The following is a 24,271-nucleotide window of genomic DNA, read 5'->3' on the forward strand; positions in this document are numbered from 1 at the left end:
TATCGACATTTTAACAATATTTGTTCTTCCTATCCAGGAGCATGGAATCTTTTTCCATTTTTTTGTGTCTTCAATTTCTTTCATAAGCTTTCTATAGTTTTCAATGTAGAGATTTTTCATCTCTTTGGTTAGGTTTATTCTTAAGTATTTTATGGTTTTTGGTACAGTTATCAATGGGATCAATTCCTTGATTTCTCTTTCTGCTGCTTCATTACTGATGTATAGAAATGTAACGAATTTCTGTGCATTGATTTTATATCCTGCGACTTTGCTGAATTCGTGGATTAGTTCTAGCAGTTTTTTGGTGGAATCTTTTGGGTTTTCCATATAAAGTATCGTGTCATCTGGGAAGAGTGAAAGTTTGACTTCCTCCTGGCCTATTTGGATGCGTTTTATTCCTTTGTGTTGTTTGATTGCTGAGGCTAGGACTTCCAACATTGTGTTGAATAACAGTGGCGAGAGTGGACATCCCTGTTGCGTTCCTGACCTTAGGGGGAAAGCTTTCAGTTTTTCCCCATTGAGGATGATGTTAGCGTTGGGTCTTTCTTATATGGCTTTTATGATCTTGAGGTATGATCGTTTTATCCCTACTTGCTTGAGGGTTTTTATCAAGAAAGGGTGCTATATTTTGTCAAATGCTTTCTCTCCTGTTGAGGGGATCATGTGGTTCTTGTCCTTTCTTTTACTGATGTGATGAGTCATGTTAATTGTTTTGTGGATATTGAACAGCCCTGTATCCCAGGTATAAATCCCACTTGGTCGTGGCGAATAATTCTTTTAATGTATTGTTGGATCCGGTTGGCTAGTATCTTGTTGAGGATTTTTGGATCCATAAAAGAACCTATTTTAGAGTTAGCAAAAATGAAAATGTAATATCAGAATTTGTGGGATACAGCTAAAGGGAAATTTATGGTATTAAATACTTCTATTAGAAAAGAAGAAAGGTCTTGAATAAATTATAAGATTACACATTAAGAAGTTAAAAAGAGTAAATTAAACCCAAAACAAGAAAAAGGAAATAATAAAGATGAGAACAAAAAAATCAGTACAGTTGAAAAAGAAAGAAAAGAAAATTGGTGATACCATAAGAAATCTCTGCCAGTAAATTTGATGACTTAGATGAAATGGACAAATTCCTTGAAAGGCCCAAACTTTCAAAGCTCACTCATGAAGGCATAGATCATCTGAATAGTTCTGTATCTTTATAGATACTGAATTAATACTTAAAAATTTACCAACAAAGAAAACTCCAGGCCTAGAAGGCTTCACCTTGAATTAATTCTGCCAAACTTTTAAGAAAGAACTATTACTATCTCAGTACAAACTCCTCCAGATAATACAAGGAGAGGATACTTCCCAACTCATTTTATTAAGGACATTATTACCCTAATGCCACTACTAGACAAAGATCTTACAAGAAAAGAAAAGTACAAGTCAGTATCACTCATAGACACAGACATAAAAATCCTCAAAATATTAGCAAATTGAATCTAGCAATGTATCAAAAGAATAATGCAGCATGCTCAATTATCATGTAACCCAGGAGTTCAAGGCCAATGTAATTCACATTAGCAGACTAAGGAAGAGAAACCAGTCATCTCAATACATGCAAAAAAAAAAAAAAATTTGTCAAAATTCAGCATTCTTTCATGATTTAAAAAAAACTCAGTAAAACTTTCTCAGCGTTGTACTGTTTACATTTTCTGAAAATAATAAAATGTAAATTTCTTTGAAAGAGAAAGGTCATGCATAAATTCATCAAGTAAAAATAGAAGAGTTTTAAATTGACCCTCAGTAATGTATTAAGATGATCACATTGGACTTTAAACAGCAGGCTTTCCTGGAATTTTCAGTAGATTGCGCTCACTACTCCTGTCTGGTTTGGTTGATCCGTAAGTTTCACATGTATTGCAGTTGTTTCCTACATGGTAGGTAGGGCACCATTGTCACTTTATAAATGGAGATACTCAGATACACTTAATAATAATGACGGAAACTGACACTTCATGAGCACTTACCATGTGCCAGGCGTTGCTCTTTGCACTTTGAAGGTATTAACCTCTTTCATTTTAACAACACCCCCATGAGGCAAGCACTGTGTTTTTCCTCATTTATAGATCAGGAAACTGAGGCATAGAGAAGTTAAATAACCTGTCTACATTTACAAGCAGAGCTAAGAATTAAGCCCAAGCATCTGACACCTGGTAGGTGCTCTAAGCTACTGCGTGATGCTGCACAGAGAGGAAGCTGAGTATCTTACAAGTCCGGTAGCTGGTAAGTATCTGAGGCAGGACCCAAACTACATCTTCTGACTCTGAGCACTTCACAGCCCACATTACCACGAGGTCTAATCTATGTAATGACACATGTTCAGTCTTCATCTTGTCCTCCAGTTACATCGCGTCTTTCTTGAAAATATCATCTATTTTCTTTGTAAATCCTCTGGAGATCTCTCCCACTGAATAGGCTGTTAACACATGTATTGATTAAAGCACAAAAACATGAGGAAAAACTGAGAATCAGTGGGGAAATACATGTATTTTACTTTTCAAAATGTGTTTATTATTGCCTTAAGAAAAAGAAAACAAAGGCTTAGCTCTCTACTTTTACCTCTTGGAAGAATGGCCATTTAGCAAGCAAGAATGCCTCTCTAATACATACTTACTTCTTTTTTACCCCCATCTACCCCACCAGAGCTTCTCATTTCTATAAATCTGTGTTCTAGTGATCACTCACTGGTTTCATAATAAGTGGTTAAATGTGATTGTGACGTTACTCAAAGGGTGCAGCCGATTAATCAGAACATGACCTTGGATAATTACTGTTCACAACTAATAACATAATTGAAGGTAACATGCTGTACTTAGATTTCAGGAATTGTAGCCAAACGTGGTGGGCAGAGGAAAACTGTACACGCCCAGGGAAAAATCCCTCCCTTTGAAAAGTTGCCTTTGAGTTGCACTGACATATCATTCATTCCCATTTTCACCTTAAATATTTTATCTTCTGCAGACATTATCAGAGGGGAAATAGTTGATCATTTTTTAACAGTTTTAATGGTTACTCTGAAAGTTGATAAAAGCCACCTAACTGTTAAAATCATCATCACTAAATTTACTGTTGTCTGCAAAATTCTAATGCAGTGGTAGGAAATACAAGCGTATATCTTTTTTTTTTTTTAAGTTTATTTGTTTTGAATGAGAGAGAGAGAGAGAGAGAGAGAGAGAGAGAATCCCAAGCAGGATCTGTGCTGTAAGCACAGAGCCTAATGAGGGGCTTGAACCCCCGAACCGTAAGATCATGACCTGAGCCAAAATCAAGACTCAGATACTCAACCCACTGAGCCACCCGGGCGCCCCCAAGTCTATACCTTTGAGTAAATTGTTTCACATTCTTGGCTGCTGTGGCAGCCTGACTCCAAATGAAACTGGGGATGAAACAAATTACACCTTTCACCTCAGATATTTTCCATTAAGAAAAGTAAGGCTTTTGTTAGTAAGAACTGCTGGAGACAACATGATAAAGTAAGGAACATCCAAGTACTGGTCTCCCTCCGGACACTGACCGGCTAACTTGGGACAAGCCTCTCTCTCTCTAACCCTGTTGAGTCATCCGTAGGACAGAGCTTTATCAGCTCCCTGGATTGTTGTGAGAATTAATTAACAGTAGAGCACATGGTCCATAGTAAACATGCAGTAGATGTCCGTTCCCTTCATTTTTGATACATAACTTATACTTCCCTTCTGGAAGTGGTAGGTTTATCATTTTTTAAGTAGCGTGAGTTTGAATGCGACAAGAGAATATCAGCTTAAAACAGACAAATGGGAGCCAGTTTGAAAAAGGGAATTTAGTTAGAAACTGAGTCTCCTTCCTACCCCGCAGCTCTCCTGGTTGAGAACGGCAGTTCCTTGAGGCCCGGAGGCAAGTCCGCACATGGTACAGGGTGAACAAGAGTGGATCACCGTTGCGTTCCTTCCCTCTGTGACCATGTGGCACGCCCATGCTCTCCCTTGTGGGCTGTGGTATGTGTATTTGAGCAGCGCACAGTCTGCTTTGCTTTGATTCTGTACGTTTTGGTCTCCCCGTCGGCAGTCTCCAAAGTGGACGGGTACCCACCGTCCATAGCAGCGTGGGAGGACTGTATCAGAGCTTTCTTTTCATCTAAAAATAAAGAGATTGAGTTTTCCCAACTCATAGCATTGCACGGACCGCCCGCCAGGCTCTCCGTGTCGGCTGCAAGACGCCGGGTCTCCCGGGGAGGAGAGGGGCGGTCTCGGCTTGGAGGGCATGGTGGGCACTCTCACCTTTCATTCACCTATAGTTCCTGGTGATGTATGGTATTCATGGTTATAAATCTTAGTTTAACTAAGTAAAGCCTCTAAGATGGAGTATTGGGAAGAGTCCTGCAAAGGAGCCATAAATCAAAGGCGGTCCAATAGAAGTACACGTGACACAAAGGAAATGGCAGAGCCGAGGTCCCCTCAACCTGGAGCAGATGCTGAATCACAGGGTGAAAACACTAACGAACCCTTCTCATCTCGCAAGAGACGGTTGCACAAAAATTGCCAAGCAGGGTGTTTGCATTACGGGTTTGTATTTACTGTGATAAGCAGTGCTCTTACTGTGACCGATACCGTATTTGCTGTTGATAATGTGAAGCCTCTGTGACACGTAAGATCCAGGACAGTTAATCATCCAGATTCATTCTAAGGATCATACTTTAATGAGTATAAAAAGGTGTTTTGTGTCTGTAGTTAGGTAACGTTTTAAACTAGCTTTTCTCTTTCACATATAAAATAGCCTATAAATGGAGATACTCAATTTTCTAGCAAATTTTTATATTTTTACGTGTCTGACTGTAAATACTTAGGCTATTCTCTTGAATAAAAAAATGACCTATAATCTTCTTAATTTATTAACATCTTGATCTTAAAATGATTTCCTAAAAAAATACTGGCATTCTTTTAGTTTTTAGTGACCAATATTAAGGTGTGTTTTTTTTTTTTTTTAACATTTATTTATTATTGAGAGACAGAGAGACAGAGCACGAGTTGGGGAGGGTCAGAGAGAGAGAGAGAGAGAGAGAAGGAAACACAGAATCCGAAGCAGGCTCCAGGCTCTGAGCTGTCAGCACAGAGCCAGACACGGGGCTTGAACTCACAGAGTGGACATCCCGACCTGAGCCCAAGTCGGACACTTAACTGAGCCCCTTTAGTGACCAATATTTAAAAGACAGTGTTATTTTCAGAGCACCTCTGTTATTAGCATCTTGCTGCATAGTTCCAACTGTGCTGTCACACGAAACAAAAACAGTTCTAGCTTGCTGTTGATTAGCCTTGTTGATCAGGGATAAGAGTATGGTGATTACATTCCGTTAATAAATGATCCCCCATACGTCATTTTAGCTGTTATCTTCGGATTGCTTTCTCATCGGGCTTTTTTTTTTTTTTTTTTTTGAGAGTTCCCGGTCATTAAGCCTCAAAATTGACAGATTTTAAGCTTTAGCTCTCTCTCCCCACCTTCTGATGGGTGCCACCCTCTAAATGAAATATAAATAAATGCAAGGTGAGGCTGCACACTGAAAGAGCAGAACTCCGGAGGCTTGCGTAAGCCCCAGCATGGGTCATCAGCCCGGAATATTCAGACGCTGGCTCTGACTCAGCCATCAAACGCTTTCAGAGAGGACCGTGTGCAGGAGAAGTAGAGGCGTAAGGCTGGGTCGCCTTTAGGAAATGGACCTACCACGTGAGGAAGGCAGCTTGTGCATCTCCTTGCTTAAGAAATAACACTTTGCCTTCCAGGTGATCACCTTCTTCAGCTCAAGGTTGCTGCAAGCGGGAGCTGAGCTCTCCGTGGAACGGGTCCTGGAAATCATCAAGCAGGGGGCCGTCGCGCTGCCCAAAGACAGGCTGAAGGTAAGACTGCCCAAGGACACGTGCACTTTCGTATCACTCGGTGTAAACACTAGTGTCTGGGAAGGCCCTACTCAGAGTCCTACCACTTGCCAGCACTTGGCTGGAAAAGGCTCTTTACTGCCTTCTCTACTCCATACTCGTACGCAGAACTGTGACGTAGAGGGATTCCAACGGGTTTTTAAAAGAAAACCGCCAAAGAAGGACTAACACCTTCATACCGTGCCATGCACTGTGAATAAAGAAGCCCCTTACTTTTTTAACCCAGTGAAATGATTCAGTCTTACAAGTGTCAAGGGTTGAAGGGAAGGCACTGCTGGTGGTGGTGACTCAGCACTGGGCCACACATAGTGTTCACTCAGTGCCCTGTGGCGTTCTGAGTGTCTCGTGCCGTTAACTGCTTCGATCCTCAGAACCCTTGGAGGTGGGTGGTGTTTCGCCCGAACTTTTCAGATGGAGAAACTGAGGCACAGAGAGGTTACACGACTTACCCAAAACCATGCAGCCAGAACACTGTGGAACTGGGAGGTTCATACTCACGCAGTGTGGCTCCGAAGTCCACGCTCGGAATCCCCACGCCATTCACTGTCTGCCTGCACATAGCTCTGGAAAGAGAAGCGTCTCTTGGAAGAGGTAGGGGAAATAGGGTATCTTACGAAGGCACTTAACGTTTGCGTGTTCGGCGTGTTTCCAATGTGATCTCATGATGTGAAACTCATACCCTAAGACTAATTTTCTCCTTAAAAAAAAAAAGGGGATATAAAGGGAGTATTTTGTGAACGTACAGCATTGTAACACATTTTAGCTTTAATGCTTCTTTTCAGGGTTTGCCTCATTACCTCTAATTTTTCTAGAGCGCTCGTTCCTAAATTAACAACACGGGGCATCATAGTAGATGTTTGGCCGCCTTCATCATAGTGTTTTATCACAACCAACTTCTGTTCCAGAGTTACTGTTTGGGGGGCTGTGTTTTTAACACTATCACAGAACCACTGCTTCTGAATGCTCGAGAGAGGTTGTTGTAGGATATGAAAATATTTTCAGTTATAACAACAGAGTTTGTAAAATAATAGCGCATTAGTCATCATAACCACTTGCACAAGTTCCACCGAAAGTAAACAGCAGCGAGGTTTCTGTTTATCAGCTAAAATGGCACCACCATGTGGCAATAACATAGAAACTGATTCCAGGTCACCGGTCCCTCCAGCTTTGACTTGACTCTCTTCCTGACAGTTCTTTAAATGTAAGGAATTCATCTCGTTTCCATTCTTACATAAAGTAAGACTTTGGAGGTTTGTTGTTTTTCGAGGGTGCGCGTGCGCGTGTATGTGTGTGTGTGCGTGTGTGTGTGCGTGCGCACGTGCTGTTTCCAGTTTACCTGAACTACACCACGTGAACCGGTACGAAAACCCATGAAGATGGGAGTGGCTGCCTACAGGACATGGTGGACCTTGGTGTCTCGGCTAAGTCAATAGAGAAGCGGAGCTGTCAGGAGGCTGGAGGGAAAGGGTCACAGAGGTATCTGGAGGGGGGTTTGAATGGGATCAAAGAGGGGGTGCAGTGGAAGTAGTGGAAATGGGGCTAAATGAAGACGGCAGAAGGGGAGCACGTCTTGGTGACAGCGTGGTCTGGCTCTGGCCATGAGCGAGGGACTGAAGTGCTGTGCCTGCGAATGGAAGTCAGTGCGGTTGAGCCAGTTAGTGAACTGGAAGCCAGGGATGGGCTGGTCATTCGCATAAGCTTCCTAGTCCCTCAGGACGATGAGCCGTGGGTGGAGAGAAGGACTGTGAGCCAGATGCCGCGGTCAGTCAATGGCAGTAGGTGGCAGTGCACAGACGACACGAAGCTGGTACCAGCCTCCTATGGGCAGACCCTTCTGCTTAAGGGTAGAGGAATAATAGCCAGGAGACAGTAATGAAAACAAAGAGGGGACCAGCCCCACCTCCAGACCCTAAAGTCTGGAATGTGAAAGAATGAGCAGCCTCTAACTTCCAAAGGCTCCAGGGGAATCGGAGTCCCAAGGGGAGAGAGCTGAGTTTCAGTTAAAGAAGAAGTAAGGAGGGCACCTGGGTGGCTCAGTCGGGTAAGCGTCCGACTTCAGCTCAGGTCACGATCTTGTGGTTCACGAGTTCAAACCTTTCCACATCGGGCTCTATGCCGACAGCTCCGAGCCTGGAGCCTGCTTCAGATTCTGTGTCTCCCTCTCTTTCTACCCCTCTCCCACTAGCGCTGAGTCTCTCTCCCCAAAATAAACAAACATTTATTTCTCTCCCCAAAATAAATAAACATTTTTTAAAAAGGAGGGGGGAGTAAGGAGGCAAGATTCCATGCAGGGACTGAGGATGTAGTGATACTTAACAACCATGAAATAGGGGCTCCCAAGAGCACTGTGGGGTATGGGAGCAATGTGACCGAGTATCACATTAGTGACCCAGGTGGGATGCAGACGCAGGTGAAGTTACAGTGGGGAACCTGTAAACCACGTAAGGTGAGGAATAGAGGATGTGTAACCTGGAGAAGAGAAGACTTGAGGAAAAGGGCACACACGCGTGCGTATGCTTTCGGGATTATTCTGTAGAAGAGGAGCTGAGCAGTTCACTGTCGGCCCTAGGACAGCGGGTAGAAACTGAACCAAGACAGGTGTTAGTTCAACGTAAGAAAATGTTTGCTGACAACTTAAGTTGTTCAGCGGTCCAGACGTGGCTCCAGGAAGTCGTGAAGTACTCACAACTAAGTCTGGATGGTAAGCATAAGGGGAGTACCGGATGGCAGGGGCACTCAATCCATAACATAAGAAAAATGGCTGAAAGTTACAGGTGCGCCTGGGTGGCTCAGTCGGTTAAGCGTCCAACTCTTGATTTGGGCTCAGGTCCCGATCTCACGGTTCAGGAGTTGGAGCCCCGCGTTGGGCTCTGCACTGACATCGTGGAGCCTGCTTGGGATTCTCTCTCTCTCTCTCTCTCTCTCTCTCTCTCTCTCTCTCTCTCCTCCTCTCCCCCTCCCCCGCTCACACTCTTGCTTGCTCTCTCTCTCTAAATAAATAAATAAACTTAAAAAAAAAATGTTTTTAAGTTACAAAGGATGATCCCAAAGATTTGCAGTTAACGGTCTGGACTTCTATCTTCCAAAATTCCGTGAAGAGTTTCTGTAGAGCGGTGCCCTAGTAACATCCTCCTCCTCTTGAAAATGACTTAGAGGTGAGCACCCTGCTACTGCCAGATAAAGTCTGGAGTCCTGGGACAGGAACCCGACACCGCACACGTCTAGCCCCCAGCCGCTATTCTCCATACTCCCCTTTCCCTGAGCAGTGATCAAGCCACCAGAACGATCTCTGTGCCTCCTGCCTTTTCCTTCCTGCACGTTCAGATTTGCTTACGCAGTTCTGTCTTCCCAGTGCACCGGCCCCTCACCCCTTTGCTTTTTGCTTATCCCTCCTAAGCATTTTAAGGCCTTGCTGAGTTTGTGAACTGTTGTGAAACCTTTCCTTTTACTCCTCCTCCTACATATGCTTCCGTCCTCTAAATGCCCGCAGCATTTGCTGAGACTCCTGGTCTCTTCCACCCTGTACGTAGTTGTTCAAATGTTTTCTCTTTCCCACTCGACTCCAACTTCCTTGAGGAGTCGTGTCTTGCTCATCTGTGTCCCCTTGATGCGTGCTTCAGTGCCTTATACGTAGTAGCTACCCAATAAATCTGATGAGAAGATGAGTGAAATTCCCACTTTACATGCTCTAAAGAGGAAACAGGGACTCGTTGGAATTCAAAGGTTCAGGAGTAACATTTTTTTATCTCCAGACCTGCTTTTCGTATTTTTATTCTACCTTCCTCTTCACAATTTTAATTTATTTAACTCTTTCTCCGTGTATGTGTCAGGCACCGTACTAGACTGTAGGTAGACACAGCCTTGGACGAAACAGATAAAAATGGCTGCCTTCATAGAGTTTATTTTTTGGTGGGGGAAATGGACAACCAGATAAATAAGTAAAATGTTTGCTATTCTAGGTAGCAGTAAATGGGAGGGAAAATATAGAGGAGGAGGAGAATACACAGCATTGGGAAGAAAGCAGTTTTGGATGGCATGGGCAGAATATTGTTGAATCAGTGCTGCTTTGCTGTTGTTTGTTTTACATTTTCTTTTAAAATAATTTTAGACTTACCAGAAAAGTTGCAAAAACAGTAGGTATAGTTCATATAAGCCCTTCATCCAGGTTCCCCTAATGTTAGCAGCACATATAACTCAAGTACGATATCAAAACCAGAAAATTGGAGCGCTAGATGGTTCAGTCGGTTAAGTGTCTGACTTTGGCTCAGGTCGTGATCCCATGTTCTGTGGGTTGAAGCCCTGAACTGGGCTCTGTGCTGACAGCTCAGAGCCTGGAGCCTGCTTCAGATTCTGCATCTCCCTCTCTCTCTGCCCCTCCCCCACTCGTCCTCTGTCTCTCTCTCTCTATCTCTCTCTCTCTCTCAAAAATAACATTTTAAAAAAATTTTTAATTAAAAAAAACCCCACAAAATTAACATGAGTATAATACTATTACCTGAACTACAGACCTTATGTGAATATTACTATTTTTTTCCTCCTAGTGTCTTTATGCTGCTCCCCAGTCCTATTCAGATCCCACTTTGCATTTTGCTGTCATGTTTCCTTACTCTCCTCCAGTCTGTAAGCGTTCCTCAGTCTTCCCTTACCTTTCATGACCTTGACAGTATGGATAGTGCTGCTCAGTTGTTTTGCAGAATGTTCCTCAGTTTGGGTTTTTCTCATGATTACATTGAAATTAACACATATTCTACCAACCTACGCATAGAAGTGATGTTGTGTCCTTCTCAGTGCATAGAATCAGGAGGTACCTGATGTTACCATGTCTCACTACTGATGATGGTTCTCCTTGGTCATTTGGTTAATGTGGTGTCTACCAGATTTCTCCTGGAAAAAGTCACTGTTTTTCCCTTTATAACTGATGACTCTCTTAGGAGTGAGACTTTGCTAATATCCTGTTTCTCCTCACAATTTTTGCCCACTGAATTTATCGTCCATCAGTGGATCTTACCTGCACAGTTATTACTGTGGTGTTTACCTAGTGATCATTTTGTATTTTGTTATAGAGTATAATTTAGTACTATCACTTACTTATTTTGTTGCTCAAATTGTTCTAGCTTTGGCCAGTGGGAGCTCCTCCGGGTTGGTTCCTGCATCCTCTGACATGCCCCTATCTTGTTTTGAGCACACCTTTACTTTTCTGAGGTGCAAGATACCCAAGACTCATCTCATGTTTTTCCTACACCAGTCCTGGAATCAACCACTTCTCCAATGAGCTCTGGTTCCTTTCTTTTTTTTTTTTTTTTTTTTTTTTTAATAAATGGTATTCAGGAGGGGCACCTGGGTGGCTCAGTTGGCTAACCGACCGACTTTGGCTCAGGTCATGATCTCACAGTTTGTGAGTTCGAGCCCTGCGTCGGGCTCTGTGCTGACAGCTCAGAGCCTGGAGCCTACTTCAGATTCTGTATCTCCCCCCCTCTCTCCCCATCCCGTGCTCATGCTCTGTGTCTCTCTCTCTCTCAATAATAAACAAATGTTAAAAAAAATCTAAAATTCAAAAAAATAAATGGTATTCAGGAAACAAGACCTCAGCACTAGGCAACCTTCTTCTTAGAACTTTATGTACCCTTCTACTCGTTCCACCTTTCCCCATCTCCTTTCTGTTCTGTGGACAGCCAGTACTTCCTCACTCTGCTATCATACCAAATATTTTTCTTCTTTTATATCCCTCCCTTGCGATAAACCTTAGCTCCTTTCTTTCAGATTATTGCTCACCAATTGTGTCTTTAGTCCATTTTTTTCCTACCCATTCCAATCCCAGATTTTATTTTTTAATTCCTTTGGTGAATGCCCCTGGCCCAAGAGCCCCTCCATGGACCGTAGCAGATACTGAAAACTAATTCGTTCACTCTAGTACTGAACTTAAAGCAAAATGAATTGCAGTATACAGGCTGTATGTTTGAATGTTAATATGTTGTGCATTCATTATACTGTGTTCAGAAAGAAAGTGTTCTCTATATTTGAGGCAGTAACATATAACTGAAAATATGACTCTTTGTTTTTCAGGATTATGGTTAAAGAGAGATTAATTAATCTGTAGGAGGTCCCAAGCCATTTAACTCTTGTTTAGAGCAAGATCCTATGGAGACTAAGATCGTGGATAAATCCCTTAGATGCCGGTTCATTTTTTTCCAAAACATAGCAAGAAACTATACTCCTGACACCAGATTTCCATCTCACTCTGTGGTTGCAAGAGGGACAGATGAGGGAGGAGGGATGATTTAGTTTAAAAAAAAAAAAAAAAAGACAAGAAAGCAAGCCATCCCCGGTACTAGAAAAGAAACTAAAGTTATATTTATTCACGGATGGTGAGTCATCCTCAGTTGGTTTAAATGATAGCACATTATTACCACAGATGTTACCAGAAAAAAAGGCTGTTTATCTTTATAATCAAGCCTTATCTCAATTATTTTAATCATCTTTTTGGATTGAGTGTTTATAATAAAATGAATCACTTAAAACCTCTAGAGTTTAATTCATAGAACACTGCTGTATCTAGAGTTGATTGAAAATTCAAGCTGTGTGTTGAATAATATTTGTATTATACCACATGACAGCACATTATTGCCTTTTGGCTGGTTTACTACTATATACTGATAAAATAATTGTCGGGCCCGTAATAATAGCTTTGTGTGCAAGATTGATGTAAAAGAGGTTGTTTTAAATTGGAAATGCTGTTGTAATAAGGTCTTTCTGAAAGTGTGGGATAGTGTGCAGTTATTGATTTGTTCTTTTCCTAAAATATAAATTAAACATCAAGAAAATTCGGAGTTCTTTCCAACGACCCTTTGGGTTGTTAAGAGCAACACAAGGCTCCTTGCTCCTGAGAAATAATCAGCTAGTGTCAGCTGAAGATGAGCCAAAAGGTTTTGAAGTTCTCCTTGCATTATAGGACTGAAGCCAAATTTGTAGAGGAGTTATTCTTCCAATTTTGGGCAAGTAAACATTAAGATCTGGAAGCCCATGGCATAGTAATTGACTTTCAACCAAATAAAATATTTTTCAATCAAATGTTATTTGACATAGCCTTCTAAAATATTTGTGTAATATCCTGTGTGGGAACATATACTCTTTGGATAAATCTGTCTATATAGTTAAACAACTTGGCTGTTCAGAGTAAATAGTATTAATGTCATTCTAAACATCCTCTTCTTACTGGTATTCCGTGAAGTCTGGGAAAGGCAATACCAGGTAATTAGTTTTTTCAGACTCTCCTGCATAAACAGAGACCTAAAGAACAGGCTCTGAAATTCTAAGTTGCTTATTTCTCCTTTAGGGGTTGGAAGGAAATAAATAAAGTTAGTGTGTCCTCCAGGAGCTGAGTTCGAAGCCACAGCTCAAAGTTCGCACTGTCTGCGTCTGCAACAGGGACTGTTCGGACTCCCAAGAGCGATCCGAGCATCATGACAATGGGTCAGAACGCATCCAGGCCTGTGCGGAGTCTCCTACCACTACCACACCACCTCATATTCAACTGCATAAAGTCCCCCAGGTTCCCTCTTTTCTTTGATCCCGTGAATTATCTGTAATTTGAAAACTAAGATACCATATCTAGCTTTTGAAAATTAGGCCCTGATTTTCAGGGGGAATTAACCAGAAGATAGCGTCCCTTTTAGGATAAAGAGGAAGCTACGGAATAATACAAGTCACTGACAATTAACTAAACGTCTCCTCTCATTCACTTGATAAAGCATAGGAATTAAAGGCAGTTAGCCAGTTGCACACTAAATTATTTTTAAAGCCTTTATTTTATATTCACTTTTTAGAATACTCTGTTGTTAGTCACGTAAAGAGAAATCTAGTTAACTGAAATTTCAAGAATTTTTTCATAGCTTCTTAATCCTGACTTGCTTAAAAACTTCCCCCTCTCTCCTACCGGGAGTCTCTCCCCATCCCCACCCCAAGTGTCTGTCAGCTCTGTGTCCCCAGAGCTGATTCCTGAGTGCCACCCTGGCGTGCCCACCTGCTGTTGGTGGCCTGCCTCCAGGTCCCATAGAAACTCTCGTCAGCGGGTCCGCAGCCATGCTCCCCTGTGTCCTTGTGGATTTCTTCCAGTGGAAATGTGACCAGCCGACATCCTCTCTAACTCAAAAGTGCCACCAGTTCTGTGAATTCTCGTTACTTCCCACAAGATCATGACCTGAGCCGAAGTCGAGTTCAGTGCTTAACCGACTGAACCACCCAGGCGCCCCTAGAATGTTGGTTTTCGAGGCATAGCCCTTGTGCCAGCAGCATCCGCATCCCATAGGAACTTGTTAGAAATGCACATTCTCGGGCCCCCAGAATTCCTGAAGTCAAAGCTCCAGGGCTGGGACCCAGCTGTCTGCGTTTTAACAAGCCCCTGTCTGATGTTAGTTCAAGTTTGAAAAGCACAGCAATGGCTAATTCCCCCCAGCACACCAGCAGCTCTCCACTCTTAGGGCCTTTGTACTGGTTTCTCTTGCCTGCTTCAACTGCTGTCCCCGATGTCTGCATACCCCCTTGGTGTATTCGCTCGCCCAAGCACCTGATGCCTGACTCCCCGAGGCCTGCCCTGACCTCTGATTTCAATGTTCACACTCCCTGTCCCCCAATTCTGTATTTTTTTTCTTCCTTCACATTATTTATCATGTAACATACGGTGTGCCTATTTATTATTCTTCTCCCAGGTAATGGAAGCTCCAGAAGGTCAGGGACCTTCACGTTTTGTTAATTTGAAGAGTCTGAAACTCTATTGGCACATCAGGGCACTTCCATATTTGCCGAATGGAAGGGAGGCAGGCAGAAAAGGGGGTCTGTTGACCACGGGATGGTGATCTGAGATTCTGCTTCCGATTAACATGCTGCTTTGGAGAACAGCTCTCCATAGACTTCTTGCAGGGTCCACTTTCGTGCCAAAACACCATCGCAGAACAAAGGTCAAAGCAGAAGTCCTGGTCACCTTGTTGGAATAGTTCCATTTTTTAAGCCTATAATATTATTCCACACTGTGTATTCTGAGAGCTACAAAACCCTGATCTGACCTCCACTTGAGTGCACCCCTCAACAGGATACTGCCTGTGCAGATTGACCTCCCTAAATTTTTAATAGTATCTCTTCTTGCCTCTTGGCTTGCACTGATTTCATTATCGTTCAAGCAGAGGAAACTATTCAGATAAGCGACCTCATTCTATTTCTGAATCTTTCTTGGAAAGGGAAGAGCGTGATGGAGCTACTGGGCTCATGTGAAAAATACGGAGCCAGTGTCTGCTTCTTTCTGCCTGATTTTTCTCTTCCTCGGGATGTGTAGAGCATGCACGTTCTCAGGTTCTGACAAACACCGAGAATAAGTCACTCGCGTTCGGACAGGGAAATTTGAGCTCCTGTGCCCAGCACCGTCCCACCGGCCAACAGTTAGCCTTTTCCTGAGATTCAGTCTGCTACTAGCTTGTAACTACTTTAATTGTTCCAGCGGCCGCGTTTGACTTTTTGACTTAATTTTTTTTTTTTTTTTTTTTGTACTTTGTTCTCTCTTCTTTTTGGAATATTATCAATCCCTTTTCACTTTTGGGTGGATTCTAGGAAGCACTAAGTGTAAAAGGTACAGGTCTGGGCTGGACTTCCATCCTAAAAAAAGGAACACTGGCTACATTCCTACCGAAGTTTCCCTAAACCCAGAATGATCTCTGCAGAAGTTTAAAAGTCAGAGTGGCTCTCCCTCCTGTTCTAAGCTCCTTGAGTTTCCTGCCCAGTAAAGACAAGCATCAAGTCTTACTCATAAGTTACTTTTGTCTCTCATGGAACAATAAACACAAGATCATTAGTGGTTCAGGAGACCTCTGGATAATGCTGGCAGCTGATTCTTAGGACCCTTCAATCCCCGCGTGAGGACTGTCTTAGGAAATACACGGTCTCAAGTGCACGTGCACGCACACACTCCCCCAACACACACACGTGCAGGATGTTGTTCTAGCTTTTCAAGTCACTGGTCTCCAAATGGAAAGTCTTAGCCAAGGAGAGCCATCCCCTCAGTAGAATCCCTCAGAGCAGTTTTTCAGGGCAAGAACTGTAGGAAGCACAAGAGAACTTGTGGCTGTTAGAAGCCTGTCTGTATGGGTGTTATGTAAGAACAAATCTGCCGTTGCATTGACCCGTGTGTCTGTTTTTGTGCCAGTTACCATACTATGTTAATGATTACAGCTCCGTAATACGTCTGTCTCTCCTGCCATCAACTTGAGGTTTCCAGGAGTGCACACAGTCACATAGAGCACTGTTTCCAAATGCAGATTTCTGGGTCTCACCTCAAATTCTCACTCCGTGGTTTGGTGATGAATTTGGGAACCTGTCACTTTAAATGGTTCCCTGAGTGGTCCAGATGATTTACTAGATTGAAGAACCACCATCGTATGGCCTGGTTTCCTCCAAATCCCAGCCTGCACGAAGACTAAGGCCATGATGGTGAGGGTTACCAGGTAGCCTTGGTGGGATCAGAGCAGTTTTATCTTCCTCTCCTATAAAACACTGAGAACTCTTCCATGATAAACCGTAAAATAGAAGATTTGTCTTACATGTAACCCCGATAGAAGATAACCACAGTTACTTTATAAACTAGACAAACAGTCGCCAAAAATTAAAGTCCGTGTCTTTTAAAATGTTGCATATCTGTTCCTCAGTCTGACATAAATATCCCTCTTTTGGCTCTTTTTCCTTTGTTGTTTATTATCTGGTTCCGTTTATTGAGCACTTGCTCTGTGCCAGGTCCTCAGCGAGGTATTTTTGTATAGGCGTTTTTATTTAGTCTTCCTGACAACTGTAAGAAATACGAAGGTAATTTACATTTTGCAAGTGAGGAAACAGGCTAAAGAGAATCTAATGCTTTGTCCACATTCATTTCAGTTCATCTTCTCTTTGAGCCATGAATTCCCGTTCTTCTTTCTTTTAAACCTTAAATTTTTGTCTCCTAATTCACAACCCTGTTTGCCTATTAGATCAGTTTGTTTAACCTAAAGCATGCATAATACACCTAGTTAAGTTCTTGGCTTCAACAGTATCTTACTCAGGGTTGTAGAATGACCTTAAAATGTTTGAAATTAGACTTATTGCTACTTTATAGAGTACTCAAACGTACGTGGAGTGGTTTCTCATACATAGTATTGAAATTGCACTAAACATGCAAAAACTTCATGTCATACTAACTTTTAGAATAGCCATTCTTGATCCATAGTCTAACTCATGATATTTAATGTCTTACATTATTTTTGTTTCATTAAACATATGGTAGATTTGTAAGCAGTTGATAGGATTTTTTTCCCTTCCTTGTGATGAACGAGAAAGAAATCAAACCTAGTTTTTACTCTGTGATCCCAGACTATAAAACTTTAGTCTTTGTTTTCATTACATCTCATGTATAGTCATGAAAACTAGAACACATAATTGAAAAGTGATAAAAATCTGATTTCTCTGTAGGCAGAGAATTTTTGCCCACTTCTCTAAACCACGATTTCTAGTGACCAAGGAAGGGACACACACACGTTTGCCATGCAAGGACAGCAGTGGAAAATGCTGATACTCTTCCACTGAAAAGGAAACGTGAATGTGTATGGTTTTATCTTTAAATCTCTGCTATTGGTTTTGATAGAATTACTTTCTTTGGTAGAGGCAGAAATGTGTGATTCACAGACTAACATGTCTTAAGGAGAGATTCGACTCTGGTGGTTAAAAAAATTGACCCAGTTATTATTGTTCATCTGTCCCAGTCTTGACTTTTCCGTTAGGTTGACCATAATTACTGAGATTGTTCCATTGCCTTTAGAGCTACTGTTCAAGTCATTCACTCTAATCCTTACAAAGTGTTTTGTAATGTAATTTATGACCAAAAAGAAAAGCTCCCTGATCGTTACAAAATTGTTTCTTCTTATTGGATAATAAGTGAAAGAATGAATTGTTTCTGAAAAAAAGGATGACTAACGAATTATAGTAATTTGTTCTGTGGGTTCTCCTTATTAGTACTCTCAAGCCAGAGAAAAAATAGAATGTTGTTAAGTGAAAGAATAAGAACACTAAATCATTGTGTTTGGTTCTGGTGATTTCTTAAAGAGATGTTCTTACTTGAGCATACACATCCCAAAAGTTTCTGAAAATTTCAAGGTGAGAAAAGACTTTTTAAAGAAAGCAAAGTCCACTAACTGTAATCCCTTATGTGTAGCAAAATTGGTTTGTTTGGAGGACCAAAACTACTTTCTTCGCGGTGGCTTTCATTTCTGGGGCACGCTGGAAAGAGCAGTGATTGGTCCATAAGTGATCACACTGAGGACGCTGGTAAGCATCTGGCCATACTCGCTAAAGTTTCTTTGTGCCTCATCCGTTAGCTTTAGAGGGCTCAAGGCCACGAAAGCCTGGTTCTGTGAAGAACGTGAATACTGTCAATGCCGATCAGCGATTGGGGATAACTAAGGAACTGATGAAACAATTTGTTTTCCTGGCAATTCCCCACATCCAGGTTCCTTACAGGATTCTCGCCTGAGAGCTCTGAGGGCAGCAGGAAGTACCTCAGGCACTGCATGATAATTGCAAGCAACTGAGTCCATTTTGAAAACTTAAAAGGTCTTCATAGCAAGCACAGCTAAATTTACGAACTTGGACAGATATTTCAGGGGGTTCCTAATCTCTGACCAATATAGTGCCAATTACTAGACTACGAAGATCACTACCAGTATGCCCCTCTTAAAAGAATCAGATATACAGAGACTCCAACATTTTAAAAAAATGATAAAATATCGGCTGGTTATTTGTGTCCAGAAAGGACCTGTCCTCATCAAAAAGATTTTTCCCGTGCTCTTTCAAACAGAAATGACCTTGTGATGTTTAAAATTGGGACACAGTTTTTAAAAAACACTTAAAGTTGGCTTTTCTTTGGTATTAAGTTAAACCTGTGTTTGCTATCAAATTATATTATTGCTCACTAGTCTTAGTGAGATTGGAAGGAACATGTTTTATACCCATTTTCAGAAGAATTTTGAGTCATAAGAATAATAACTGGTTCGTGGTCATGCCTCATGTGCAGATGTAGTCAAGGTTCCATTTCCTAATAAAGCCACCCCCCTTCTTTTTAAACTGTGAACAGCATCCTTATATAGATGACTACATAAGCTATAGATGTGTGCTATAAAAGAATAATTATAAAGTGACTATCCATGCATTCACTGTTCAGATCGAGACATGGAGCATTGCCAACAGCCCAGAAATGCCTAGAAATAAACGCTGTCCTGACTTTGGAGGTGACTGATTCTTCCTCATAATTTTACCATCCATGTGTATATGCCCAAACGACCTGGTTTTCCGTTTTTGAACTTTTCGCAGACGGAATCACGCAGTTTATTTTTCTTTGCACCTTCCTTCTTTCGCTCAGCATTGTTTATGAGAGACGTTTTTGTTGCTACATGAGGTTTGTTCCTTTCCACTGATGTCTTAATATTGCATTGTGTAAATAGTCCATGGTTTATCCATTCTACCGCTGGTAGACATGCAGATGATTTCCAATTTTAAGCTACCAAAAAAAAGTTCCCGTGCTATCTCGTATACAAATATGTATATATATTTTCATCTCTCATTTCATTCTTAGTCCTTTGCCATGCTGTCTATGGTTATGTCTCCCAATGGCATCTAGCATAATACACTGCCTTGCACAGAACAGCCACTCATCAAATGTGGCTGAATGAATTAAGATAGCTCGGTTGAAAATCAGCTTGAGAACACCTGCTTCTAGGTGTCATAGACTAAGACCCCACATGACACCCCCTACAGAAATAGCTAGAAAGCCTGGACAAATAACACAACATACAGCTGTATTTTAGGCACTAGAAAGTGAATAGAAGCAAACAGATTCCAACAGGAGTCCTTGCTTATTTAGAGGAGGGAGATTGGAAGGTAGAGAAGTCTTGTGTCCTTGGCTTTTATAGCCTGGGGCTAATAAGCACTGCCCGTATAGTTTACTCCCCGGTGGTGAGAGGTTCACATGGAAATACTTGGTTTTCCTGGCCTGAGGAACCACAGAAGTGAAGCTGGGAAAGCCTGAGTGCTGAGGAGACTAGAGGAACCCCAGAAGGGAAGGAGCCTGAGGGGCAATCCCCAAAGTGTGTCTGTCCCCATCGGTGAGTGATCCCTGAACTGTATGTGGGAAAGAGACTCCCAGCACTTCAGCCAAAGACCAGAAGTCTGAGGGAAGACCAGATTTGCCACCCTGAAGAAAGAAAAGAGTGCACAGATCAGAAGACCCTGGCGGAGAGTACTTTCACTTGGAGATTGGGGGAAAACAAACTGACCTCCTTGTCCCCCTGAGGCTTTTAGCCTGGGGCTAACTGCAGGGGCGGGCACACACCTAGCAGAAACAGGGCGGGGCGTGAGGGGAGAGTTGTAACCTTTCTGGCCTAGAGAACCAGAAAAGAGAGGCAAAGAATCTATGAAGTCTGAAAATCGTGAAGGAATCCCAGGAGAAAAGGGGATCCTAAAATGTGTCTCCCCACACCTCTGAAATACGTGTGAACCACACGTCTAAGGACCAGACTTTAAGCAGCTCAGCCAAAGGCAAAAGATCTGAACAAGAGACCAGAGTGCGACACCAAATCCAAGGTTCGCAGCTCAAGGCCAGACAAGAATCTGCACAACTTAATATTATTCAGGATGCAATCCAAAATACCCCAACATCCAAGGAACCAAGAAGATGGAACACATTCTCTAAACAAAAGAAAATCAATCGAATTCAACCCCAAGATGAACCAGATGTCGGAACTAGCAGATAAGGATTTTAAAGCAGTTACTATAACTCTCCTCAGTGTTTTTATTGCATAAAACATGCTTTCAATGCATGAAAATCTCAGCAGAAAAATGAAAAGTCTCAGCTGAGAAATAGAAACAATAAAAAAGAACCAAGGGGCAGGGGCACCTGGGCGGCTCAGTCGGTTGAGCATCCGACTTCGGCTCATGATCCCACGGTTTGTGCGTTCAAGCCCCGCGTTGGGCCCGGTGCTGACAGCTCGAAGCCTGGAGGCTGCTTCGGATTCTGTGTCTCCCTCTCCCTCTGCCCCTCCCTTGCTCACGCTCAGTCTCTCTCTGTCTCAAAACTAAATAAACATTTAAAAAAAAAAAAAAAAACCAAGGGGGGAAAAGACAGAAATGTGCAAATGCCAGATGCTAGCACCAAGCAGAATAAACACAGAATGCCACATCAAGGCATGCTATTGTCAGAAGTACCGAAAGCCAGTGATAAAGAACAAGAGAAAAATGTCATAGTACGTGCAGGAGCACAACAGTCCAGTTAATGTATCACTTCTTGTTAGAAACCATATCGTCTTAAAGAGAACAGAACAAGGGGCGCCTGGGTGGCTCAGTCGGTTGGGCGGCCGACTTCGGCTCAGGTCATGATCTCGCGGTCCGTGAGTTCGAGCCCCGCGTCGGCCTCTGTGCTGACAGCTCAGAGCCTGGAGCCTGTTTCAGATTTTGTGTCTCCCTCTCGCTGACCTTCCCCTGTTCATGCTCTGTGTCTCTCTGTCTCAAAAATAAAACGTTAAAAAAAAAAAAGAACAGAACAAGATTTCCAAAGTATGAAAGAAAAAACAATTGTCAGCTCAGAATGCTATATCCAGTGACAAGATCATTTAGGAATGGAAATGAAATAAAGACATCATCAAGTAAAAGAAAACCAACAGAACTCGCTGCCGGCACACTTGCATTATAAAAAGTGCTAAGGAAGTTCTTTAGGCTGAATGGAAATGATCCCAGACAGAAACTCAGATTTGGGGGAAAGAATGAGTATTTACCGGAAGGGGCAATATATCTGGGTAAATGCCAGTGATAGCATAAAGGTTAGGAGAGGATGGAATGGCCCTCCTGTGCGTTCTGTATTTTACATGAAGTAGTAAATTGTTGTCTGTAAGTTGACTGTGAAAAGGTAGACATGTTTATTGTAATCTCGAGGGCAGCCACTATAAAAAAAAATACAAAAATGAATAGCCAGAAAGCCAGCAGGAAAACAGAAATGTAAAAAATATCCAAATGATTCTCCCCTCCCCCATCAGGCAGGAAAGGAAGAACAAAGGAACAAATAGAAAACGGAAAAGAAGGTGGCAGACCCCACACCCAGTCACATCAAAAATTATATAAAATACTCATTCGCTAAACACTCATTAAAAGGCAGGGATTGCCAGAATGGAGAAAATAAGACCTAAATATATACAGTCTGCAAAGGAAGTGCTTTAACTTTAAAGATACAGATAGGCTGGGGATGGGGAGCCTGGGTGGCTCAGTTGGTTAAGCGTCCAACTTCCTCTCAGGTCATGATCTCATGGTTCACAAGTTGAAGCCCCGTGTCAGGCTCTGTGCTGACAGCTCAGAGCTGGGAGCCTGCTTCAGATTCTGTATCTCCCTCTCTGCCCCTCCTCCTGTGTTCTCTCTCTCTCTCTCTCTCTCTCTCTCTCTCAAAATGAATAAACATTGAAAAAAAAGATTTAAAGGTAACAGAGAGGCTGAAAGCAAATGACGAAATGACAAAGAGGTACCATGCAAACAGTAAGCATAAGGTTTAAGTGCCTATGTTAATATGAGAGAATACAGATTTCACATGAAAACCTAGGACAAAAGGGAGGAATATGTCATAATGGTCCAAAGGACAATTCAGTAGGAGGATATAAGCAATTGTAAATGTATAGGGACCAAAAACAGAGCATCAAAATCATGAAGCAGAAAATTGGCAGAATTAAAGGGAACATGAGACATTTCCACTATCATAGGGATTTTAACATCCCAATCTCAGTAGTTGGTAGAACAACCAGACAAAACAGAATCAACAAAGACACGGGAGATCTGGAAAATACTATCAGTCACTTTGACTTGATTGATATTCATGGAACATTTCACCTAACAGTGGCAGAATCCAGGTTCTTTTTGAATGCACATGGCACATTTAGACCAAGATTGACCATATTCTGAGCCCCAGAGCAAGCCTCAATAATTGTAAGAAGACTAGAATCATCAAAGTTAAATGTGATGATTAGAAATTAATAAAATGCCAGCGTGCCTGGGTGGCTCAGCTGGTTAAGTATCCAACTCTTGGTTTTGGCTCAGGTCAGGATCCCATGATTTCATGGGTTCGAGCTCCATGTCAGGCTCTGCAGTGATGTTTGGAGCCTGTTTGGGATTCTGTCTCTCCCTCTCTGCCTCTCCCCTACTCACGCTCTGTCTCTCAAAATAAATAAACTAAAAACAAACAATTAGAATTAAAGAAATTAACAAAATGCTTAAAAAGACAAAATTGTGACCAAAAGCAGATCAGTGGCTGCCTTGGGCCAAGGGGAGCAGGGTAAGTGCAAAGGGGCAGGAGGGGCTTCTTAGTGTGACGGAACCAGGCAGTATCTTCATTGTGGCGATGCGTTGAGTGCATCCAAACAGCAAAACTTGGCGAATTGAACACTGAAATTACTCAATGTTATTGTATGATAATCTCAACAAACAAACAAGAAGGAAGCAATCAGTTTGGTCATTTTCACCTAACAGATGCCAGAGTTCAACTCAAAAATGTAACTGAAGGGGGCACCTGGCTGGCTTGTCAGTGGAGCACCCAGCTCTTGATCCCCAGATTGTAAATTCGAGCCTCATGTTGGATGTAGAGATTATTTTAAAATAAAATCTTTTTTTTTAGATTATTTATTTATTTTGAGAAAGAAAGAGACAGCAAGAGAGGGGCAGACAGAAAGAGAGAGAAGGGATCCCAAGCAGACTCTGTGCCAGCAACAAGCCCCAACGTAGGGCTCGAACTTACAAACTGAGATCATGACCCGAGCCAAAACCAAGAGTCGGGTACTTAACGGACTGAGCCACCCAGGCGCCAAAAATAAAATCTTTAAAGAAAAATTTTTTAAACTGGAGACCAGGAAAACATTGCCAAAAGGAAAAAGAGAAAAAGTACTTTTGTGACACTCCCTTGTCGTGCAAGGCACCGTGTGTTTCACCACTGGAGAGAAGAGCTAATTAATGGTTCGATCATTTCAAGAGTTCAGATCTTAGAAAAAGGAGCTTTCCGGGCTATGGTCCTACAGGGGACTCGAGCATTCTTTCCCCATGTTCCTTCTCACACAGCCCAGGGCTCGCCCTTGTGCCAGAATAAAAGCTCTTTAACACCTGCCCTCCAATACTGAGCTCCTCTAGGTGGAACGAGAGAAAGATTTTCCATCTAAGTGTCTTATCTGCCAAAAAGTTACCGGGACTGGCAGCAGGGGTGTGTTCTGTGGCATCCATAGCCTGGCCGTGCC

At 42.2% G+C, this 24,271-nt stretch overlaps 1 protein-coding gene across 6 annotated transcripts in view; it reads left to right on the top strand.

Annotated features, from left to right (window-relative positions):
* Positions 1 to 24,271, top strand: part of DYM (dymeclin) — a 351,209-nt gene that overhangs the window by 295,295 nt on the left and 31,643 nt on the right. For all 6 annotated transcript variants that reach the window (XM_049620093.1, XM_049620087.1, XM_049620091.1 and 3 more), the window contains one exon: positions 5,802 to 5,915. In XM_049620093.1, the coding sequence (XP_049476050.1) occupies positions 5,802 to 5,915 (114 nt within the window). The remainder of the gene's footprint in view (positions 1 to 5,801; positions 5,916 to 24,271) is intronic.

This window comes from Panthera uncia, assembly GCF_023721935.1.
Source record: "Panthera uncia isolate 11264 chromosome D3 unlocalized genomic scaffold, Puncia_PCG_1.0 HiC_scaffold_8, whole genome shotgun sequence".
NCBI lineage: Eukaryota > Metazoa > Chordata > Mammalia > Carnivora > Felidae > Panthera > Panthera uncia.